At 44.6% G+C, this 25,191-nt stretch overlaps 1 protein-coding gene across 1 annotated transcript; it reads right to left on the bottom strand.

The window, feature by feature from the left end:
- Positions 1–434: 434 nt before the first annotated feature.
- On the bottom strand, positions 435–24,192 carry grxcr2 (glutaredoxin and cysteine rich domain containing 2; the record flags this gene model as incomplete). Its single annotated transcript, XM_083649196.1, has 5 exons — positions 435–608; positions 5,841–6,083; positions 8,914–9,023; positions 18,934–19,111; positions 24,136–24,192. The coding sequence occupies 5 exons, from the start codon at positions 24,190–24,192 to the stop codon at positions 435–437; spliced, it is 762 nt and encodes a 253-aa protein (XP_083505322.1).
- Between the last annotated feature and the right edge of the window lie 999 nt (positions 24,193–25,191).

Genomic DNA, 25,191 nt, shown 5'->3' with positions numbered 1-25,191 from the left:
GGAGATAGGGACAGGACAGCATCCCAATGGATGAAATAAAATGCAAAATGTTTGCATAATTTTAATTAAAATGATAACTCTGTCCTCGAAGCCAGTGTTATTGCGGAACAGGGCGCAGATGCAAAAATACTCGACAACAAAAGTGATTATGTGTTTTTCTTATCGTAAGCCATGTTCACTGCACACAGTAAAATTGTACTTTTATAATTTCTCGCCCACTGCACAGTTACAATTCCCCTTTCCAATGATGGCTTATGCTTCCTAGTAGTGCTTTTAAACGCCCCACCAAGAACATTTTAGATTGGGGCAATATCGCCACGGGACAATTCTGACAAACCGATAGGACGTCTGTCACACACACACACACACACAGATACACTCATTCACTCGCTCACTCTCTCTATGCCAGACATGGGCATGTGAGCCAAAGTGTGCTATTTGCTGGAGCAGGACGGGCATTTCTCCAGGCCGTGGGGGTAGCAGGCTTGGCAGCGCAAATCACTAATGGACTCGTTGAAGCGGTTGGCCAGCATGGACAGCTTGCTGCCATGACACAGAGAGCAGGGAGTGCTGCCCGAGCCACCGCAATGCTGGCAACTGGCTTCTTCCTGGAGACACAAGAAACACAATGGGGAAGAGAGGGGGTGGGGTGGGGGGGAAGTAGGACAAAGAGTTGAATGATGAGCGAGGGGGCAGATTTCTACTTCTGCTTTGATGGTTTGTCGCAAAAACTGCAATTTATGAAATGCGGATTTGGCATTCGGCGGATTTGGCAACGTTGAAAGTGAGGGGATAGTTTTATGTTAACCATACCTATTAGCTACTACTACAGTATATAAAGATGTCATTACTGATCAAGAGTGGATACTGTAGTAACATAATACTTGTAATACCATTATAACTAAGCATGTAAACACACACACACATGTGCACGCACACAGACACACGTACACAAAGAAGGAAAGAAAAAAAACATGTATTCCATTACATTTCCTTAAGAAAAAGGAATACTATTATGATTTATTCTTCTTTCTAAAGGATTTCTTCTAATACTTCTAAAGTGAAAGCCAGACATTCTGACGAGTGTTTAAATATGTTGTTTGTCTCTAGAAAATGTGGCACAGAAGAAAATGTGAGTGTGTGTGTGTGTGTGTGTGTGTGTGTGTGTGTGTGTGCGCGTGTGCACAGACCAGAGATGCTCACAAGTCAATTTTTGCAAGTCTAAGTCAAGTCTCAAGTCTTTGAGCTCAAGTCCAAGTCAAGTCTCAAGTCTTTGAAGGGCAAGTCCAAGTCAAGTCTCAAGTCTTTGGTCACAAGTCCAAGTCAAGTCTCAAGTCTCTTATGGATGAGCGTTCTATCATCTGCTGCATGCCATCCAGTCTGCTTAGAACACTGCATAGCTAAAACTAAGGAATTCAAAGCATGTAGTATTATCCTCCTCACTCCTTTATCTATTAGCATACAGTATCAGCATTGATTGGATGACATCAGTATAGAGTTCCTTAATGTTAATGCATCAAAAAAATAAAAAATAAAAATAAAGATTGTTCACAAGTCCCTAAACTCAAGTCCAAGTCAAGTCTCAAGTCTTTGAGGACGAGTCTCAAGTCAAGTCTCAAGTCACTGTGAGTGAGACTTAAGTGCGACTCAAGTCCAAGTCTCAAGTCCAAGTCCCCATCTCTGGCACAGACACACAAAATTCCAGACTTTGAAACAAGATTAAACATCCTTCCATTCCGGGGCAAAACACGGTTTTGGTCTATATAGCTAATTTCACCTTTTCATAACAACTATAGGGGGGTACATTTTTATATAACTTGCCCGTTTTGAGTAAAATAGATGATAGAAAAAGGGGTGATTGACAGATCGCCTGTCCAATGATCGCGCACAGGCATGTGCACACATAGACATCAAAGGGGGCTTGAGCCCCTGGCTTTTTTTCAGTCTGTAAAAAGTGCCCTTTCCTGACCATGAATGCAACATTTCTTATGGTGCTTTGTAAGGAAATTACCCTTTCCATGCCGTCACTGAAGGCAGCATTCAAAGAGAATTGCATTTTCCGAGCTCTCTTGGCCTTGAATGCACCATTCCTAATAGGCCTCTACTTGGACCAGTGTTTTTTTGAGCCGCCCCTGAAGGCAGCAGCCACGTGGTGGCTTGCCCATTGACTGTTGAGAGCGAGACCGCCTGTCCTCTGCACATGCAGACTGAGCAACAGCAGCACAGGCACACTGACAGACAGGCGCGGACTGCATAATCGGGCACGTCGGGCAAATGCCCGGTGGCCTGGCCTGCAAAAAAAAAAAAAAAAAAAAAAAAAAATTGTGCCCCCAGTCAGGCCACTCACTGAACAGCAGGCCAGGCGCCGCCTACTGGTTTACTAGTGGTTTTATTACTTTATTCAGGGTTAAAGTGGGTGCATCTCATTGTAAAATTGGACTCGGCCCAAATCTGGCTTCAAACGGCCCAAATCTGGCTTCAAACGGCCCAAGTTTTTCGCCGCCGCGTCGGCCCGTATCGGCCTTGCCTGCTTGGTATCTAATGCCCGGCCTGAATTTGAATCCCAGTCCGCCCCTGCTGACAGATATCAGTCAACGTGAATCAGGTATTATGTATGTTTGTCAAAACAAAGAATTATACCGAGAGTTACCCCCCCCCCCCCCCCATTTCGGTTTCATGTAAAAATTTCGGGGGTGCAGACAGGCATGCAGCAGCCGGTAATGCCGTTCTACACCCCGCCAGCCCCGAGATGTCGAGATCACCTCTACCTGGATGTTAAGCACCAAACTCAGCCTTCATGTGCTAGGAGAGAGCCCCCAAAACATGGAAGTCACCTCGATGCTTTTTTATGCTTTAGTTTAAAGTCTGTGTTTATGTGCCAGGGCACTGAGGGCAGGTCTGGAGGGGATGCAAATCACATCTTATGGTGGTCTATGTAGCAAAAACGGAGTTAAATAACTGCAACTGTAATTCGGCTTTGTCTGATATCGATACAGTATGTATTCCGTAGCCAGTAGCCAGTGATGACTGAGTGAGCCTCATTTATGGCTACTGGCCTGGGTAGTTGTTGTGGCTCTTGTTCGACTTAAATGAATGATTGAATGAATAAATACATAAATACATGAATAAATAAATAAATAAATAAATATAATATATGTTATTATTATTATTATATTATATATACACACATTATAGTATTACTTATTATATTAATTAACTATTCATATTCATATTATATTAATTAATTAAATAACCAATTAAGTAATTAATTAACAGATGAATATATAATAACAATAATGATAGTAATAACGAATTATTAATTATTATAAGACAATATACTAATATTCATGCTGATGGTGAACAATGTATACCGTTTTATTTGAACTGTAGACACAGAGTAATGCAATGCTTGTAGGCTACTTGCAGTTAGTATATTGTAGTTTTGTTAGGATGTTGTAGTGTACAACAACCTAAAGGGAGAAAAGGAGCAAATAAATATTGATGCTTAAATTATTTCACAACAGTATTACAACAGCATGCAACTTTTATATACTAATATTATTCAGTTTGTGGAGTTATTTTTCCGTGACAAGTCTCATCCTAAAATGAGATATTCCTCTAAATCTGGTTAAAATCGGAATATTTAAAATGAGTTATACCCCTAAATTGAATTGAATTGAATTGAATTAGCCTTTATTGTCTCCCTTGGGAGAAATTCTTTTTGGCCTTCAAATTGCCTCAAATTAGTGCCCTTTTATGAATTTGAGCCCCTGCCCCTCTAATGATCTCTGCACGTCCCTGATCGCGCAGTTTGCGCAGTTTGCGCGATCCAAACCGGATCACAGACCAATAGCAGGCAGAGCTGCGGCTCTGGGAAATCCCCATCTCACGTGAGCTGTGCAAAGACTCAACCCATTCACTCCCACTCTGCTGACAAAAAATCAAGATGGCGACGGCCAACACTAATGGGATAGCTCTGTCCATATTTTTTAGGTCAGTGGTGCAAACTTGAAATACATAACTTTGTAATTTTATCTTTTTTGTACTTTTATACCTAAACATCAAGTAACTGAAAGCAAACGGAGTAAATGACTGAGTTTGGGGAATGCCTTGGATCTCATTGCTGATTAGATGAGGCAACCAGTAAGTAATGCCATACATTTTTTAAGTAACCCACCCAACCCTGTTGATGTATCTATTTAATATCTTATGAGGGTGCAGCCTGGTATCACGCCAAAGCGTGAAATACACACGCCCTGTCCAGTGTGTCAGTGTCATGTTTTTTGGTGTGAAAAGTGCACACGTGTATGAAGGTGCAGTACCAGCAGGGGGCGATATAGGCACTAGGTGCCTGAAATAAAACTGTGAGGGCACTGTGGTCGGGGTGGTGGACTGGCATAAGCCACATTTAAATGTTTAGCGTTGTTCTTATTTAACCATGACCAAACCCTAACCTTAGCCAAGTTGTTTTACTTGCCTAAACATTACCCTAACAAGTTAACCAACCTTATTTAACCATGACCAAACCCTAACCTTAACCAAGTTGTTTTACTTGCCTAAACATTACCCTAACAACCAACCTTATTTAACCATGACCAACCCCTAACCTTAACCAAGTTGTTTTACTTGCCTAAAGGAGGCGGCCATTACTGTTTTGCTAGCGACGTTCCTGATTGGCCGGTTACGATGTCAACTACGAGGCGGGTCGCTGATTGGCTCGTCTGCTTTGCAGTTTCTGCAGAAAGCCCTCCCAGAGTTGAGGCCAGGCGGTCTGGTAGAACGAAATGAAATGTGACTTCACTTGACCGACTGGTTTACCAGGCTATAGGCCTCATAGTAACGTAAATAAATGTGGTCCGCATTTATCTAGCTACAAAAATAAAATGAACACCATATAAAACCATCCTTCAATGGGGGACAAAGCGGAAAAACCACCAGAACATCCGGGTCTTAGGGCAGATGATCATTCCCTGTAGTACCAGGCTCTCTCTCTCCTTTGAGAGAGCCTGGTGACGCGAGGTTACTTTCATCCAAAGCAATTAGTGGAGGACCCCCGCTCTACCTCCTGAGCTACAGCCACATAAGAAGGAAGGAACAAACAAACAAACAAACACAAAGGGCAAGAGTTTCAGCAAAGGCAAGGCCAAGAAATGTAGAGTAAACAAAGGAGAGGAAAGTAATACAGAAGAGAGAGAAAACCAAATAATGAAAAAGAAGCTGAGGAGGAAACTTTTTGTGTGCATTTTTTTCCTGGAGGCAGAAAATGAGAAAATCCAGAGAGAGGTGAGGGAAAGATAGAAACGCAGCGAGGGGAAGAGAACAGTAATCAGCCGAGGAGGTGAGAGGAGAGGAGCCGCGGGTCTCCTTGCAGGCTGGGAAGTGGCAGCCAAATGCCGCAAGGACAGAATAAAACTGTGGACTCATCAGTATCTGTTCACAGTTGACAGATAACACGAGGACAATGGAGTGGGGGGTGGGGGGGAGGGAGAGAGAGCAGGTACGAATGACACAGCGAAACAGACGAGGTGGGGGAGTAATGATAAACACCCCTCCATGGAACAGTTTGGGTTACAGCAATATGGCTAGAACACACACGCACACACATGCATGCACGCGTATACGCATGCACGTGCGCGCGCGCACACACACACACACACACACAATCATTCTCTCGAGAGGCAAGAAACTGGTCAAGAGAGGAAGGTTGAGGACAGAGAGAGAGAGAGAGGCAGAGGTGGAAAAGGACACAGTGAGATTGAGAATACGGTGAAACAGAAACAGGCGAATGAAAACCGGACAGAGAATAATGCAGTTGAGGTGATCTGGCCAGGGACCATTACCTTGTCCTCTGTGTCACTGATCTGTTTCTCCTCCTCCGCCTCCCCCTCCCGGGTACAGATGAGAGATTTAGCCCTCCTCCTGCTCCCCCTATCTCTCTCCCTCTCCCTGGGCTGTGGGCGGTCCTCCAACCCCACGGGGGGCACTGTGTGGGGTCGCGGCATTTCAGGCTTCCTCGGCGGCGCTCTGATGATGCGCAGATTGCTGGTGTAGATGATGATCTTGCCAAAGTCCAACACTGAGGACTGGGGGAGAGAAAGAAGATAAGTCGTGGTGAAGCGCTGCTTCGGAAAGACTTTTTAGATTTTTAAGTCAGAGACTGTCAATGAACTGGTTCACATAATTGTGTAGGTTTTGTAATTTATTTGTTACACAGGTATTGCTTTTATTTTGTTATTTCCCATGAACACAGAAGTGCTTTTATTTTTAAAAGACAGTAGACATAGGTAGGTAGGTAGGTAGGTAGGTTAGACCCAACTTGACTGAAGATAAACAGAGCAGCAACAGTAATGTTAACACGGAGAACAAGGAGATAAAAAGTCATAAGAACGGGGAGAGTATAACTGGAGTTTAGCTCAACACAGCATAACTGCATTTATTCGTGTCCTGTTTTGGTGCTGGAGAGAGCAAAGATTAAAGACTTACGATAATGTTAACATGTTTGATTTGGTCAAAATAAGTATATAATCAAATTAATAAAATAAACAAGTTAAATTGCCATTTCACTGGGTCTTTAAGCCTCCTAGAGTAAAGCTGCTACTTAACCATTGTGCAATAATTTCAATAATGCCCGAAGAGGATAAACTAATCCAGATTGCAGGCCTCCTCTGATAAATGTGACAGACATTGGCCCTGGTCATTGGTGGCACACATGCCTTTGTTTGGAGGATAAAAGAATGAAAGTGACACCAAGCCAAGCAGGCAATTACCTGACCTCTCAGTCTGCAGCCTAATGAAGCCACCGCCACAGCAGCTCAGGGAAAGTGTCTTCTCGTGTCAGATGAACAATTTCACCGCTGTTGTTGTTCCCATTTAATTGCTCTACCATTTTCACTCAGCGGAAGTTGATGCTTCAATTACCCAAAGGATTCGTTTCATCGTGTATTTTTAGCCCTTATCGCGTGTTCCCATTCTGAGAATGCATGAATTAATCATTAAATTACTTTGCGTTTCTCATGGTTTTATTTTGGTGCGTCTGTTTTAGTCTTCAGCCGACAGACTACTTGCACTGCTCTGTGGGGTTTAAATGTCACCAACCCGTTGACTCGTGGGGAGTTATTATGATACTTTTCTCATTAGTTTTCTCATTATATACGTAAATGGAGATATATAATCATGTGCCAGAATGAGATGTTTAACATTAAAAAAAAGTACCACTCGCTTTAACAAAGTGTTGATAACACGAAATGAAAACATGTTATGGGAAGTTTCCGAATCATATGTCCCTGACCATTTTTCTAAGAAAACATTCGAGATTATTGTAATAGCCATAGTAAGTAATGTTACAAACAAGGAACTTGTGTCACGGGGTGACTGTGTGTGGGTGTGGGTCATCTCTCCTTCACTGCACTCTGTATGAATGCACCCATCCAATTCCCTCCCTCACCTGGTGATTAGTGTGAATGTTTCCACCTGGGGTGATTGGCGCACCTGGGGTGAGCTGTGGGTTTTCCTGGGCACAAGCTGCCATATATACAGGTGGAGAGTGGAGAGAAGCGAGAGCAAACCGGCATGAGCAAGTGACAGACTAGGCTGAGACGGCACAGAGGGACGGAGACAGGACAGCCAGGGCTACAAGTGGTACGAGAGCGGGTGACAAGGCGGGGGGTGGGACAGCACACCGGACCGGATTGGGGAAAAAGAGAGAGGACACCCTGTGGGAATTGTGGAGGAGTGAAGTTCGCTTCACCCTCCTCTCTCTTTTACATACAGCCGTATATCAATTGTCCAAGGCTACAGGATCAGTTGCTTGGGTCTTTAGCTTATAGGTTATTTGATTTGTTTTGCTATAGTTTGGCGTGCCGTGGCCCCTCTAAAGCCGCTGGCTGTGCGAATCCCCAGTAACTGCCGTTTTTCCTCCTAGGTGCCCCACAGCCTATTCGGGGGATCGAAAGAGCCGGGACGTCGTCACGTCGGACATCTGCCACTGTTGGACTCTTAAAAAGACTTTTAGCCGGGACTCTTTTTATCCTTTTTAACTGTCAAAATAAATGCCTTTTGTGAACTTTGAACCTGTGACTGTGTGCTGGCTTGGACAGAGTGCTCCCCAGTAAAGAGGAATAGTGAACAACTGAGGGGTTTCTTCGCCTGGTTACACTTGTCTTTGTGCAGTATGCAGCACAGCAATAGCAGAATATGGAGCAGACAGAAAGAGAATCTTCAAATTATAAATTGCAAAATAAAAGTCCTTTAAAGCGACATAAAGTGGGGTCCATGTCCACGTGAGATGTCCAGTAAGTCCTTAAAGTGATCTATAATGGGGAGGGGGGTGCATTTGAGGGATGTTGAATGAGAGATAGACCGCTAATGTTTAAGAAATGAACTGTATAAGTTTCTCTCTCTCTGAGCATGTTGTTTTGTAGGGTCAAATTACAGTATATGTTGCCATTACAACACAGACACCGCAATTGACACACAGCACCAACATTTTGGGTTTGATGGTTTTGGGTGCAGGTTTTATTCAAGAAGCTTTTGGTTTTAGAAATTCAAGAGAAAAGGTATGCTCTACCTTTGGCATAATAATTATCCAAAATTATTTTTGGATAGGCTAGTAAAACGTTAACAGTTAGATAATAATAATGTATACTGCGGTCCAAAAAAACTAGGTTTCAAATTTTGACATACAAAAAGACATTCACAGTTTCATAAAAAATATATAGCTCTCCATTATTTGCCAGCGTATCAAACCCATAGAGAATACTTTGGCACAATTCATTTTTGATGGATAGAAAACCTCTCTCTAGCTGGCACTGACTGACTAGATACTCATTACTAGATACTCATTACTCATCTAATTTGTCCGTCTTACTGCCCCATTTCCAAGGTACTGCTCCGCTGCTCAGTCTCATTGCTTACTTTGGGGTCTCCGTCTGCTCCCTCAGTCTGGCCGGCAGCAGCTCTGTAGCCTCCCATCCCTCTGTACACGTTTATCCTCTGTGCAATGAGCCCTGTAGGAGGGTACACACCTAGATAAACAACACAACAAGGTGTCAAGGTGTGTAGCAAGGGAAGCTAGCTAAACAACAACACAAGGTAGCAAGGGAAGCTAGGTAAACAACAACACAAGGTGTAAAGGCGTGTAGCAAGAGAAGCTAGCTAAACAACACAATGTGTGTAGCAAGGGAAGCTAGCTAAACAACACAAGGGGCCCTATCTTCCCAAAAGCTCTAATTTAAATGGTAAATGGTAAATGGCCTGCATTTATATAGCGCTTTTATCCAAAGCGCTTTACAATCAGTAGATATTCTACATTCACCCATTCATACACCAATGGCGGCAGGCTGCCACGCAGGGTGCCTACACACCATCGGGAGCAAGGAGGGTTAAGTGTCTTGCCCAAGGACACAACAACAGCAGCTGGGAGGGAGCGGGGATCGAACCGCCAACCCTTGCGTCATTGGCCAACCCGCTCTACCTCCTGAGCTAAAGCCGCCCCGAATTTAGTGTTTGCACTCATTTAACGCCATACGCAATGCAAATTGGGGGCGGGCACAAGCGCATGCCTGTTATAATTGTACTGGGCATAGGCATGCCACATGCCAAAGCAGGCGTTTCAGCGCTAAAATGTGGGGATAAATGGCATTATCCTATCATCAGCAGCTAAGAGCTTTGAAAAGGACCTCTTACATGCTAAATACCTCGCTGCGCTGGAGCGCACCATAATCTCCGCGCAGCGCAGAAACGTCATTATGCACGGACGTGCCACCCCAGGACATCAAATTCTGCTGCTAAAATTGGGTAACCAGCAGATAATTCGGTGAGGCAATCAACGATAATTCAATGAGAAACTTTTATCACAATGAAAGGAGGGGTTATGCAGGGTGGCTAAACGCACGTAAACGCCGTTTAGGTACCTTTTTCAATGCTCTGCAGCGTTTAGGCACCTTTTAAGATAGTTTACTCACATTTTTAAATCGTTTATGCAGTTATTATTGCACGAGTTTTAAAAAGTTTGAGTAAACTCCATTGATGCGGAGACCACGCCAAGCACGTCACACACCAAAAGAAAAGAAGGTAACGCTTTAGAATACAGCCCGCAAATAAGCATGTAGTTATAGTATAACTACGGGGTACAAGGAGTGTAGTTATAGTATACTGTACCTACGGGGTACAAGGAGTGAATTAATACTTTAACTAGAGGGTAACAAGATCTGTACGTATAGTATAACTACGGGGTACAAGGAGTGTAGTTATACTATAACTACGGGGTACAAGGAGTGAATTTATACTTTAACTAGAGGGTAACAAGATCTGTACTTATAGTATAATTACGGGGTACAAGGAGTGTAGTTATAGTATAACTACGGGGTACAAGGAGTGAATTTATACTTTAACTAGAGGGTAACAAGATCTGTACTTATAGTATAAGTACAAGGAGTGTAGTTATAGTATAACTACAGGGTACAAGGAGTGTAGTTATAGTATAACTACGGGTACAAGGAGTTATAGTATAACTATGGGGTACAAGGAGTGTAGTTATAGTATAACTACAGGGTACAAGGAGTGAATTTAGACTTTAACTAGAGGCTAACAAGATTTGTACTTATAGTATAACTACGCAACCCGTTCTCACTCTGAGCGCATCGCATATTGACGCTTTGTCCTGTCCCTTGTGCGTCGCTTGTTACTAACATGGTACCCTTGAGCGACACATGAAACGACTTGGGCTTTCCGACTAAACTCAATGCAAACCCATGGAAGTCATCTTTGACGCTTATGGCAACTGCTCCCCTATTAGCCTAACTGCTCCACCATTAGTCAACTGCTCGCCCATTAGGGTCTGGAGGAGCTAACCTCTCCCAGACCCTAACCCTAAACCTAACCTCTCCCACCCCATGCCTAAACCTAACCTCTCCCAGACCCTAACCCTAACCCTAACCTCTCCCACCCCATGCCTAAACCTAACCTCCCCCAGACCCTAAACCTAACCTCTCCCACCTCCCACGCCTAAACCTAACCTCCCCCCAGATGCTAATGGTGAGCAGTTGACTAATGGGCGAGCAGTTAGGCTGATGGGGGAGCAGTTGCCATAAGCGTCAAAGTTGACTTCTATGGGTTTGCATTGAGTTTAGTCGGAAAGCCCAAGTCGTTTCATGGGTCGCTCAAGGGTACCATGTTAGTAACAAGTGGCGCATAAGGGACGGGACAAAGCGTCAATATGCTACGTGGTCGGAGTGAGAACGTGTTGAACTACGGGGTACCACACTGTACTTACAGGGTAACTACGGGGTCGTGGGCTGTATTCTAAAGCAGGGGACCAATTTTGTACTTATAGGCTAATTACGGGCTACCACACTGTACTTACAGGGTAACTACGGGGTTGTCGGCTGTATTCTAAAGCAGGGGACCAATTCTGTACTTATAGGCTAATTACGGGGTACCACACTGTACTTATAGTGTAACTACGGGATACAAGGAGTGTACTTATAGTATAACTACGGGGTACAAGGAGTGTAGTTATAGTATAACTACGGGGTACAATGAGTGTAGTTATAGTATAACTACAGTCCTTGTACCCCGTAGTTATACTATAACTACACTCCTTGTACCCCGTAGTTATACTATAACTACACTCCTTGTACCCCGTAGTTATACTATAACGACACTCCTTGTACCCCGTAGTTATACTATAACTACACTCCTTCTACCCCGTAGTTATACTATAACTACATGCTTATTTGCGGGCTGTATTCTAAAGCGTTACCAAAAAGAAAAAAGATGACACATGGCACTGACCAGCAGCTCCGGGAACCGTAGCTTACTACTTGTGGTGCGCTCCGCGGGAAAGGTACACGGCCCCGGTCATGTTGGTGCCTTTCTCGAGCTGCGCTTGCCTGCCCAGACAGCGTTCCACTCAAACAACTTGACGGTGCCATTGTGCCAGCGATGCGCAATGCTCATTTGGAGACGCGCATTTGTAGACCAGCTCATGGTGAGCTGAACGCAGGTTGGTTAAAAATGTGTGTCAGGAGTGGGGAAAATCATAGGCCTACCGTTATACAACTGAAGAGTGAATCACTGGTGTAAGAAACATGATTGATTTCCCTCTGATCAAGTAAAGTTTGTAACATTAGGTGCGACTTGAATAGTGCAGGTGCTACTGTATAAAGCCAATACAACCATGTTGAAAACTATCTAGAAACATACTGGTGTTTGTTATGCCGAGATCTGTACCCCTGCCCTGGCTGCCGGCAAATTCACAAAATGTTTTATTATTCGCGAAACGCCAGAGGGCGACCTACGACATGCAGGTGATTGATTTTCTTCTTCATGCAATTAAGACAATGTGACCATTTCTGACGCAGAAGAAGCAGAATGTTCAGTTTTTCACAAATAACCAGAAAAAACGAAGAATAGAGGTTGCAAATGCTAAATTGCTTGTTAAATCAGTTAGTCAGATTATGCCTGACATTGTTGTCGAGTAGCAATGATTGAAGCTTGATGTGCTGAGCTCAATCAAGCTAAGCTTATTAATTTGCACTGCTCTGGCTAACGTCATTAGGCATTGATTAACTGAATGCAATTGCTAACTGTTACTTTGAGCATCCATTTGCAATGATTCTGGCTGAATGCACTTTGTGTACAATGTGTAAATACATTTTATATTGATTGTTTATTAGAGATGTGTGTAGTTCTTCATAGATTTAGCCTCTTCATGTTGCTCTCAAATGCACCAAGTTGATTGAATTTTACTTTAAAATGTACAAAATGTTCTTCCGGGGAATCCCCCGGACCCCCCTTGAGGGTCCAAGGCCCATCCCATAGCCAGCTACTTTTCCTATCTGGCTGGCTACTCAGAAATGTGGGGACCCCCCTGATATACCTTATAGGGCTATATGATTCAGATTAAGTTGTTCTACTCTCATATTTTGTCTTATATATCGGTCATGGAAGCTCATAGTTTATCCACCATTATAAAACGGCTCTCTCAAATCAAGCAATCTGATTGGTTCACAGCCATTGTATAAATCCAATAACCGAGTCCAATAACCCATGGCCATGGGTTATTGGACTCGGTTATTGGTTGCCATGGCAACTCTCTTACTAAAAGCCTTTGGTTTAAAAAAAAAACAAATGGCGGAGACAGCTGTCAGATCCTTGTGAATCGATCTTCGCTTATAACTTTACTAATACTTTGCAGAAAATTATGTTTTGTACAAGAATAGATGCGGGCTAATGTCTTCTTTGCAAAAGAAAGGCTGTTAACCCCGCATTTAACCCCGCATTTAACCCCGTAACGTTAGTTGGTGTTGGGCTTTGCAGAAAGCACTCAGCTTCTCAGTAAGCGCTGAGAATGCAACGCTGCGCTCGAGCTGCCTGTCGGGGTTTCCAGAAAGCTCTCAGCTTCTCAGCAAGCGCCAGGATTGGCCAATGTCAACTTCAGTCTCCAGAACGATCCAATCAAATCACCCGCACGTTCTTGCGGTCCCGCCTTACAGTAGTGTTTCAACTGACTCTATCAGAATGACATGCCAGTCGGAGTCGGACTTATAGTATTATTATTATTATTATATTATCATACTTGGAAACTGTTTTATAAAAGCAATATAGCACTCGAGCTGCGTGTGTTGTGGCATATATCCCCCTGCTCAGCAGTTATCCCACGAGGCCGCAGGCTGATCAGGGGGATATATTTGGCACAACACACTGGCTCTCATGCTATATTGCTTAATTATAACACTGCCGGTGCCGTGTGAGAAAGCTGCCTCAAAAGTATAGTTTACCCACCTTTTTTTTTACCACTACAGCACAGCACTGGGGTTACCTACAAAGCAGGGTAGCCGTGATCTATCTCGGTAAGAACTTAACTAGTGTCGTGGTAGGGCAAACCTAGGGTTAAACCTGAAGTTACCTCGCTAAGCCACTAATCTTGCTTCGTGGTACAGGCCAAAGGTGTCAAGGTGTGTAGCAAGGGAAGCTAGGAAACAACAACACAAGGTGTGTACAGTATCAAGGCAAGATGTGCACTGTAGGAGGGTACACGCCTAGGTAAACAACACAACAAGGTGTCAAGTTGTGTAGCAAGAGAAGAAGTGCACTTATAGGCTACAGCTTTTTACTTGGACTTGTTATCTGCACCCAGCAGGGGTTTCACAGACAGCAACATGCAGGGCCAGGGGGGCTTCTATCTTTTTTGCCCCCATGGTCAACTCTGAGGCTGCAGCCTGGGAGGCTTGTCCCGCCCCTCATTGTTCAGCCAATCACAAGTAGTCGCTAGCTTCTTCCCTAGCCAAGTAGCCTAACTGTGTGTTAGCCATTGTAGCATTCTTGCTTAGGGCTAGGGTTAACAAACTATATCACCAATTTAAAGGCAAATAATTCTCCATGTTTTTCAGGATCTTTGGAAATGTCTTAAGGGACATGTATATAGGCATACTCACCTCTCTGCTTCGCGGCACTGTCACTCCTGGGTTAAACACAATTCAGCTCTAGCTGAGTGGGAGGCGAATTTTCAAAATGCAGGTTGGCAGGGCCTACTTTACCTCTGATTGGCAATCATCACCCCTCATGCCTAAACCCAACCAATCATCACTCCTCATGCTTAAACCCAACCAATCATCACTCTCCATGCCTAAACCCAACCCAAATAGAGACAGAGGGTGGGTGGGTCCTGGGTGCACGGACGCAACTTTTCCAGGTGAGCAAGCCCGCGTCCCGCTCCGCCTACAGTCAACGGCGTTGGAAGCACGGTGCGGTGGGCGCTGCAGCACCCCCTGGTGGCAAGAGATGTAAAAAAAAAAAAAAAAAAAAAAATTTTTTTACAGTGCACCTGAACGCAACATGCAAAATACCCGCTGAATAAGTGTCCAAATGTTCATGTAATTCTGGCCAATACTCCACTTCTGTTATAACATTTCAGTCTGGAAGATATAATCTTTATGACTACCTTAAAAGGCTAAATGAATAGCTTAGAAAATGAATAGCACCGGGGGCCCATGGTACTATTAATCCGGCCCTGGATATATCGGAGGAATAGCAGGTAGGCTATCACTGTCCCTGAGTCCTGAGGGTAAATTGAGTAATGCTGCAGAGAAGAGGAGAAGACACTGAATAATGACATCACAACAGTATAATCCTAATGTTAATTTAAAATTTAATATTCCTCTAAATATGGCTAAAAGTCCAAAAAGGGTGGGAGAGAGAATGAGGATTCCAACACAGCAGTGGGAGCAAGTGGTGACATGGAGGTGAGTGAGAAAAGGTGACTGAATAATGACACAACAGTCTAATCTTAATATTAATATTCCTCTAATCTGGCGACAAAGTGGCCAAATTTTTTGGCGCCCTGTGGGCGCCGTCAGCCGTCCCCCCCAATGTTGAATCGGTGACAGCACCCCCTACCTAAAAGTACTTCCAACGCCACTGCCTACAGTACCAATCCGCCCCCTCCTCCGCGTCTCCCCAGGCACCTCTCATTGAACATGAATAAGGACCAGGGGCCGCTGCACAAAGCACCTTAACTTAAGATTTTCCTTAGGGTCCAAGTTGAGGTGTCCATAAAATAAAATTGGTTGCACAAAACACCGTTAAATCTTGTCCTTAAGGTTAAACATTAAAAAAAACATAAGCACAAGATGTAAGGGTGTTTTGTGCAGCCAATTCTATTTTATGGATAACTCTAGTTTCCTGTTAGCTTACCAACTTAATTCAATTCATTTAAATTGGATCCTCAAACAAAGCACGTAGACTATTACAGGAAGAGAGGGCAGAGATTGTTTGTTATATTTGTCAAATTACAATATGCTGCCTCCAATGTTGTTTCAATGTGTCCATGTTTTCCAGGCTCTCTACAGGCTGATTAACGGTTTAGTGAAGAAGGGATATACATGTACAAGCGTACGCACGCACCACGCACGCACACACACACACACACACACACACATCCAACACACTCATGAGACAGTATGGCCTCTATCTTCCGACAGGCGCTTTGCGCACTGTTTGCGCATGCCTTAAGGCATGGAAGATTGCATTCCGCCTTGCGCCGTCCGCCATGTGTTCTGCCGAGTTTTGCTCCCCCGCCGAGCAGCAAAAAAAAAACATCCCCACCTCACGGGAGCTACTTGTAATGATTTATACAGAAATGCAACTGTTTCAAAGTTATATAATTGTCTGGTAGACGTGACCTCCCTGATTTCTAAGTTAAAACAGCCCCGGAATATGTTGGGGATGCAGTTCTCGGCGGGCATGCGGAAACGTTCACGGCACCTGTCGCAAGCGCAAATTAGAGCCGTGCCAATTCTGCCAAAAATCATCTGCGCCCCAAAATGCCTGCGCAAACGGGATTTGGGCCGTCTTAACTACCAGAATTATTCAGAGGCGTGGCCAGGCAAGGCTGGGCATTGCGTCAATCAAAACCAATCCGATTCCCGTCTCGCAATGGTTGTTTGCGCGAGGTTGCCTGCGAGGGGACCAAATTTTAAGGGGGACAAAATGTCCCCATGTCCCCCTTATTCCGGCGCCAGTGCACACCATGCATAAAAGAATGTGCACTGACTTATACTAACTTTCACTTACCAGTAATATTACAGTGAAACAGAAAGTGCATTTTCATATCCATCAATATATTTCAACAAAATATACACAACATTCAGCCTATTACAACTTTCTGTTCTATAGTATTCTTCCTTTTCTGGTTTTCTGCATGCATCCAAACATCTTCACATTCATCAGTAAGCCCACCAGTCCAAATATAGCTACATTACTTTGTTTTCTTTCTGTTCTATAGAATGCCTCATTTTAAATTTTCTCATTTCTGCATGCATCCAAAATAGGGGTGTAACAATGCATGTAACATGTACACATGCATGTAACTGGACAGGACACTTTTCTCTAGCATCTTCTTGCTCGTGTTTTGCAGGTTAGCAGCTGTAATGTAAAATGATACTCTGCTGGTTCACACAGTTTAACGTTATAAGATAAGATATTACTTTATTGTCAGACAGAGTCCGAAATTTGTCTTGCATCCTCAGACACTTGTTTCTCATCGATACATACAACAGTGCAAAACGACAACCAACACCATCCTCAAAGTGCATAGTAGACAAAACAATAACAATAACAAAAGACAAGAATAAGAAAAGGCTGCAGCGCTTCCTAAGTCCCTATCTAGAGCCTCTAGCCTGATTCAACAGTTTGACAGCCTGGGGCACAAATGTGACGCGTGATGCGCGTCGGACTTTCAGTAATAAAATTAGTGGTGTGTTCCTCCACCTCCACCAACAATGACGTCTCGTTTTGCTACCCTAACGCAACAACGTTACTTACAGTTGCTGCAGGGGGACCCCTCTTTTTCCGAGCGGGAGGAGGAGGAGGAGGCGGCGGTGGCATGTCGGCGTGTCAGTAGTGTGTGTCAGAGCCATGTGCAGTGGCGGACTGCATAATCGGGCACGTCGGGCAAATGCCCGGTGGCCTGGCCTGGCCTGGCCTGCCAAAAAAAAAAAAAAAAAAAAAAAAAAAAAATTTTTTTTTTTTTTTTTTTTTGCAAGCCAGGCCAGGCCACTCACTGAACAGCAGGCCAGGCGCCGCCTACTGGTTTACTAGTGGTTTTATTACTTTATTCAGGTTTAAAGTGGGTGCATCTCATTGTAAAATTGGACTTGGCCCAAATTGGGCTTCAAACGGCCCAAATTGGGCTTCAAACGGCCCAAATCGGGCTTCAAACGGCCCAAATCTGGCTTTAAACGACCCAAATCTGGCTTCAAACGGCCCAAATTGGGCTTCAAACGGCCCAAATTGGGCTTCAAACGGCCCAAATTGAGCTTCAAACGCCCCAAATTTTCCGCCGCCGCCCTTCGGACGCCGGCACGCGCGTCGGCCCGTATCGGCCTGGCCTGCTTGGTATCTAATGCCCGGCCTGAATTATGATCCCAGTCCGCCCCTGGCCATGTGTGTGGGTGGGCGTTTGTTTGGTCATCAGCCAAATGAGCCAATCAAACGTGAGTTTGGGGGGGAAAAATTGGACTGGCCCATTCAGTTGTGAAAAACAGGGGTAAATGTAACTTTGAACATATTGCAAACTAATTTCACTCAATAATGGTCGGGTCAATTCTATCCTTGCAAAATATGGGAAGACAATCTAAATGACCTATATAACTGCACTCCAAAGATAATGCAAATAAGGTTGCTTAAAAGTTGGTAGGGACAATTGGACACCCTGAAATGTTGCTTGTGACTTGTCCCAACCAACCCTACCCAAATCGACGCGCTTGGGTGCAATGACCCTTCGGGTTATGAAGGTAAATAGCCTATGTCCATTGTCCCACAAGTGTTCTCAATTCATTTCCCTCTTTGCGAGTTTCTCAGTGAGTTATAGTTGATTGCCTCACTGAATTATCTGCTAATACCCAATTTTAGCAGCATAATTTGATGTATTGGCGTGGCACGGCTGTGCTTAATGACATGTCCAAAAGGAATTCCACTTTCCGCAAATACCTCTCTGCGCTCTCAGAGCGCCCAGCGCAGAGAGGTATTTGCGCTTAGTAGCCTGTCGCCGAGGGTCTCGTCGGGGGCAGTGGGGGGTGACTCCCACTGCACCGGCCTGGCTCGAGGCCGCGTCCGTCCGTCACGTCTCTCTCTCCCCCCGGGGAGAGGCTGCGTGGCGGCGGGCGCGCGTTGAGAGGTCCTTTTCAAAGCTCTTAGCGCTAAGTAATTGCACGCTGCTGACGATAGGGTAACGCCATCTATCCCACATTTTAGCGCTCAAACGCCTGCTTTGGCATGGGGCAGCCAATGCCCAGTACAATTATCACAGGCATGCGCTTGTGTCCGCCCCCAATTTGCATTGCGCACGGCGTTAAACGAGCGCAAACGCAAAATTAGCGCTTTTGGGAAGATAGAGGCCATAGTATATGTTACACAATGCCTAGTACCCACCCTGTTCTCCTGTTTCCTGGAACCCACACAGCTGCTCCATCTCCAGGTGGCTGGGGGGGATCTTGCGGTGTATGAAGCTGTGAGGATACTTTTCCTCTGGACTGTCCAGCTCCTGACCGTCCTCATACACGTGCTTCAGCACCCGCCCGCTGTAGGACGACGCCAGCTTGAACCTCACCTGTGGTTTGGGTTGCAGAGATGAGTTTTTTGATTGCACGTTTTAAAAATGCATAGCATAGTGACCAATTTGCATGGAGGATTTTTGAGTTTTTGTTGTTTTCTTTCCCATAAAAAAGGGACAAGGCGGATGATGCATGCCAATATGTTGTAGCATGCCAACAAACAGGTTGTCATCCCATTCTTCATCCCTTCTCAGTAGAGTACCGCAGGGATGATGTATTTTTGTAGACCAACCCAGAAGTCATGCACTTGCTGGTTCCATCGTCATGAAGTCAGTGGGATTTTTGTATGGTTTTTGTATGGGGATTTTGGTTATATACTAGCAATCTTGCGAGCTACGTCTGCTAGATTTCTAGGGTGGAGATGATGCGCCATGGCTGCAACATGTTGTGGGATTTATGACATCCCTGATGATGTCAATGATGCTCACTAATGATGTCACTGATGATGTCACAATTTGTAACACCGCCCGCTCACAAAATCATGACTAACACTGCCCGCCCTCCCGCCTTATAGGCAATCTATAATAAAATTGAGTAAGTGGGTCTCTCCTGTCTGTCCGATTTGTGACGGAAGTAAATGGTAAATGGCCTGCATTTATATAGCGCTTTTATCCAAAGCGCTTTACAGTCAGTAGGTACATTCACCCATTCACACACCGATGGCGGCAGGTTACCACGCAGGGTGCTGGCACACCAACGGGAGCAATTTGGGGTTCATTATCTTGTCCAAGGACACTTCGACATGCAGACTGGAGGATCCTGGAATCGAACCACCGACCTCTTTTATCCAAAGTGATTAGTGGACGACCTGCTCTGCCTCCTGTGATGTCACTCGGGCATCAGAGAGGCCTCCAGATGGCTGGACTACCTAAGAGAAGGGCCAAACAGCTAGCAAGGTATATTGCTCAGTCTCTGCTATTATTGGTAGCCGCTCAATATGGAGAAGGCACTGCTTGTATATATACCAATATCTTGTATTACAGTGTAACTGTATTTGTCAATTTGCCACTGCCATCACCCTGTGTGGTGTTCCTTTTTTTTTGTACACATCATTGTGGTTGCCCAACCCGTTCTCACTCCGAGCACGTAGCATATTGACGCTTTGTCCCGTCCCTTGTGCGTCACTTGTTACTAACATGGTACCCTTGAGCGACCCATGAAACGACTTGGGCTTTCCGACTAAACTCAATGCAAACCCATGGAAGTCATCTTTGACGCTTATGGCAACTGCTCCCCCATTAGCCTAACTGCTCCCCCATTAGTCAACTGCTCCCCCATTAACTCATTGAGTGCCAAGGACGTCGATCGACGTCAAAGTAAATAGTGACGTAGAGTGCCAAGGACGTCGATCGACGTCAAATGCGTTTTTTGACGGTGGGACGTGGATCAAAGCCTTCTGCATCTCCTGTACAAATATTGTAGCTATTGGATGTGTATAACCTATTTTACAGACCCATTAGGTGGCGACAGTGCTCTCCAGATTAGAGAAAGGTCCGGAAAACTGCAGGAAAAAGCCCCGTGATGAAAAAGAAACCGCTCATGCTGCAGCCAGAGCCATATAGATTGCTCTGGCTGCAATCTGACATTGGCTGCGAAAAGCAGTCAATCCGCGCCCACAACTCAGCCCCTCTGTCTCTGCTGTATAGTTTCTCCACACGATTAGCCGCCAGAAAGGCAGCACCCGACGCCGAAGGGCCAAACCTTTCCCTGCAGTCCGGTTTGGCATTTCCATGTCGCGCTGGGAACCGCCGCACAAAAACGGAGCGCTCCGAAAATAGACTGGGTGCGTGTTAGGCTGTGTGTTAGTGTGGGGAGGAGTTTGCAGCTGAGGGGGAGAGAGGGGGGTGGGGCACGCAGTGCACCACACAACTACACCACGTCACTACATCAGAAAATATTATCTTCAGACTCAGTGAATGTGCTTGAAATGCTGCTCTGAAACTCTGGCACTGGGAGCGTCCGTTCTCCAAAAGTGGCTGGCACTCAATGAGTTAAGGTCTGGAGGGAGGTTAGGTTTAGGCGTGGGGGGTGGGAGAAGTTAGGTGTAGGGTTAGGGTCTGGGGGAGGTTAGGTTTAGGCATGGGGGGTGGGAGAGGTTAGGGTTAGGGTCTGGGGGAGGTTAGGTTTAGCATGGGGGGTGGGAGAGGTTAGGTTTAGGGTTAGGGTCTGGGAGAGGTTAGCCCCTCCAGACCCTAATGGGGGAGCAGTTGACTAATGGGGGAGCAGTTAGGCTAATGGGGGAGCAGTTGCCATAAGCGTCAAAGATGACTTCCATAGGTTTACATTGAGTTTAGTCGGAAAGCCCAAGTCGTTTCATGGGTCGCTCAAGGGTACCATGTTAGTAACAAGCGACGCACAAGGGACGGGACAAAGCGGCAATATGCTACGCGCTCGGAGTGAGAACGGGTTGGGTTGCCAACTAGGCATTTTTGTAACTAACTGTCTCCCAGCATCTGACTGCATTATTAGTGTTTATGTCCTTTGTACTCTGTATCTATGTGGACATAAATAAATAATTTAAATGTATGTGTGTGTGTGTGTGTGTGTGTGTGTGTGTGTGTGTGTGTGTGTGTGTGTGTGTGTGTGTGTGTGTGTTGAATGCATTTGCAATTGCACAACTGTGAAATTGGCTAAGTAGGTCCCGGATCCTGTTGTCTGTGCCTGGTGCGATGTCAGTTACGATTTGTGACGGAAGTGATGTCACTCGGGCAGGCCACCTTAGGTAAATATAATTACTCTGGAGAAGATGTGCCAAGGGCGCAACATCAAGGTTCAAGGTTCAAGGATATTTATTGTCATTCCAAAACATGAAACATGAGAGGGAACGAAATATGAACTCAAGGTCCTGGTGGATAGATCAACTAGATTAACTAGGATATCATAAATCATAAAATATCATAAAAACAACTGAGTACTAAGAAAGAAAAACAATATAAAAACATAAATTAGAGACATCATAAAAACAACATAATACCTGGTGTAAGAGCAGAGAAAACAGTTTAAAGTGCATGTTTCGCTCAACACGGAGCCACTCAAAGTCCATTTTGTTTTGCTCACAGCTGGCGGCATTAAAGTGCGAGGAGTGTGGCATCATTCACTACAGGAGCAGCAGATTTTAAATATATACATATATAGATATAATACATACTATGTACTATATATATAAAAAAATACGTAAGAAAAGTAATAATAAGGTAAACGTTATGAGAAATAGCAGCAGTATATTGCACGAGCAGCATTTTGATATATACATATATAGATATAATACATGCTATGTACTATATATAAAAGATATTAATATATATGTATATAATTAGATATGAGAAAACTAAAGAATATAACGTTAGAGTGATTATGCATTGTTCATAATTCTCACAGCCACCGGGAAGAAGCTGTTCTTGAGCCTGGTGGTTCTGGCTTTGATGCTGCGTAGCCTCCTACCAGAGGGGAGAGGGGCAAACAGTCCATTGGCAGGGTGGGTGCAGTCCTTCATGATTTTCGCAGCTTTACTCCTGCATCTGTCCTGGAAGATGTCACTGATGGTTGGCAGGCTGCAGCCAATGATCTTCTGTGCGGTTTTGACCACACGCTGCAGTGCGTGTTTGTCTGCGGCAGAGCAGCTGCCATACCACACAGTGATGCAGGAAGTGAGGACGCTCTCCACCACACACCTGTAGAAGGAGGTGAGGACTGAGGTGCCGAGGCCAGCACGCTTCAGTCTCCTCAGGAAGTAGAGGCGTTGGTTGGCCTTCTTCACTGTACTGGTTGTGTTCAGGCTCCATGTGAGGGTGTCGGAGATGTGCACTCCCAGATATTTAAAACATGGGACAACTTCGACAGCTGCTCCCCCGATGATGAGGGGAGGGGGGGTGGAGCTGGATTTCCTGAAGTCTATTATCATCTCCTTTGTCTTCTTCACATTGATGGAGAGGTTGTTTTTGTTGCACCATGCCTTTAATTTCTCCACTTCCTGTCTGTACGCAGACTCATCGTTGTTTGTGATGAGCCCTACCACTGCCGTGTCATCAGCGAACTTCACGATGTGATTGCTCAGGTTCCAGGCTGAGCAGTCGTATATTAGCAATATGTACATGTTGCGGGATTCATGACATCACTGATGATGTCACTGATGATGTCACGATATGCATCACAAATCACTGATGATGTCACTGATGATGTCACTGATGATATCACGATTTCCTAGCAACACCGCCCGCAAAATCGTGCCTAACACACACACGCACAACCCACAATTATGGTGATGATTATGCCTGAAATAAGGTCTGCGGTTAAGGAAAGTTTATGAAAAGTGCAAACTTTGTGTTCAGCAAGATAATCATCACAAATGAGGACCACTTTTATGATTTTTTCTGAAAATCGTGATTTTTAACAACACTTCCATTTTACCATTTACATCCATTTTAACAATCACATTTACACTTAAAAAATCATAAAAGTGGTCCTCATTTGTGAAGATTATCTTGCTGAAGACAAAGTTCGCAGTTCCATAAACTTTTGTCAACCATAGACCTTATTTCAGGCATTTAACCAAAATCAGCATACAAAAATGCCTCTGACTTTGAGACGAGGGAACTAGAAGTGCCTTAATATGCAGATCTTAGGACTCATTCCTGCGGTACTCTATTTGCACATTGACAAAATCACAAACAGGGATGGCAGCACCTCCAGCCACACCAAAGCCACTTTCAGCTTAAACTAGCGATGCACTCTATTGCAAAGCTATAGTTTACCACTGATTGCAAAGAATTTGCATTAAAAAAGCGACAACATAAAATACACAATACTGTGCTATCGTCGTACTGGACAATAGTTCTACAAGAAGCCTAGAAATATAGGCCTATACAGCACAGTAAACAACATACAGCACATGCACCTTATATAGATAAAAGCTAGGAAGCTAAAATGCCATATCAGCTGTGTTTCTCTTTCTTCAATAAGGTAATGTAAATTTCTAAGACTACTTGAAAGTTGGGGGTGGGTAGGCCAGTAAGTAACTCACCTTTCTGGGCTTGGTGCCTTCATAGCGCTGATTCAGTTTTCTCTGGAGCTCCTCCATGATAACTGATTGAAGAGGGGAGGCTGAGGGAGTGTCAGTCCGTCCAAGGGGCTCTTGACCTGGGGCAAAATTACACCAGAGCGGGGCACGGTGGGGCCTGGAGTGAAGGGTGGATGAATGAATGGATTGATATGTGGCTAGATGGAGGTACAGAGTCCGACTGAGATAGCGGTGTCCTGCCTCCTGAGTTTGCGTGTGCCTGCTGCTGTTCCAAGGCAGGCCCACCTTGCTGGCAGCTAGTTTTAAATTATTCACGGCTAGATCGCGTTTACTAAAGGCTGCTTGGGAAACTGGAAGCTTCATCATCAAATAATCATGCTCACCAGAAGGTAGTTCAAACTTGTTGCTGTCATACTGACAAAGAAACCTTTACCTTAGTCAAATATAAAATTACAAAGCTTGTAACTGTACCAGGGGGACCGCGTTCCATTCCGAAACACCCCCACTCAGAAACCCCCCCACTCAGAAATTGAAATTGATTTAACCCCCCCCCCCCCCCCCCCCCCCGAAATTGATTTTCAAGTCCATATTTCTCCGAGTTTCCTGCATTCGTGCAGCTTGAAATAAACGTTTCAACTCATTGTTTTTTTTATTAGGCTATATGTCACTGTCTTCATATAATTTCGCTATAGCAGTAAATAGGAGCCTGCTGCATTCAGATAGATACAGGAATGTGAACGTTGGATACATCCTAAAATCAGCTGTGGATCACAGACATGTTTTGTTAGGATGACGTCATCATTCCTACTTTGACGTCGTCATTCCTACTATGATGTCATCGATCACTGATGATGTCATGATTCATAAGTGTCTCAATCATGCCTTCCGATGGCCTCGCTGGTGATGTCATAACACATGTGATGTCATAACACATGTGATGTCATAACACATGTGATGTCATATTCTTTTATGCTATAAAGGTCCGTTCCGGCAGGCTCTCGCCAGTGATTCATAAATTCACATCAAGGATCATACCAATCTCTGCAACGTCTGCAACCT

The sequence above is a fragment of the Poromitra crassiceps genome, assembly GCF_964638095.1.
Source record: "Poromitra crassiceps genome assembly, chromosome: 1".
Classification (NCBI taxonomy): domain Eukaryota; kingdom Metazoa; phylum Chordata; class Actinopteri; order Beryciformes; family Melamphaidae; genus Poromitra; species Poromitra crassiceps.
This window is presented reverse-complemented; position numbering and strand designations above follow the sequence as displayed.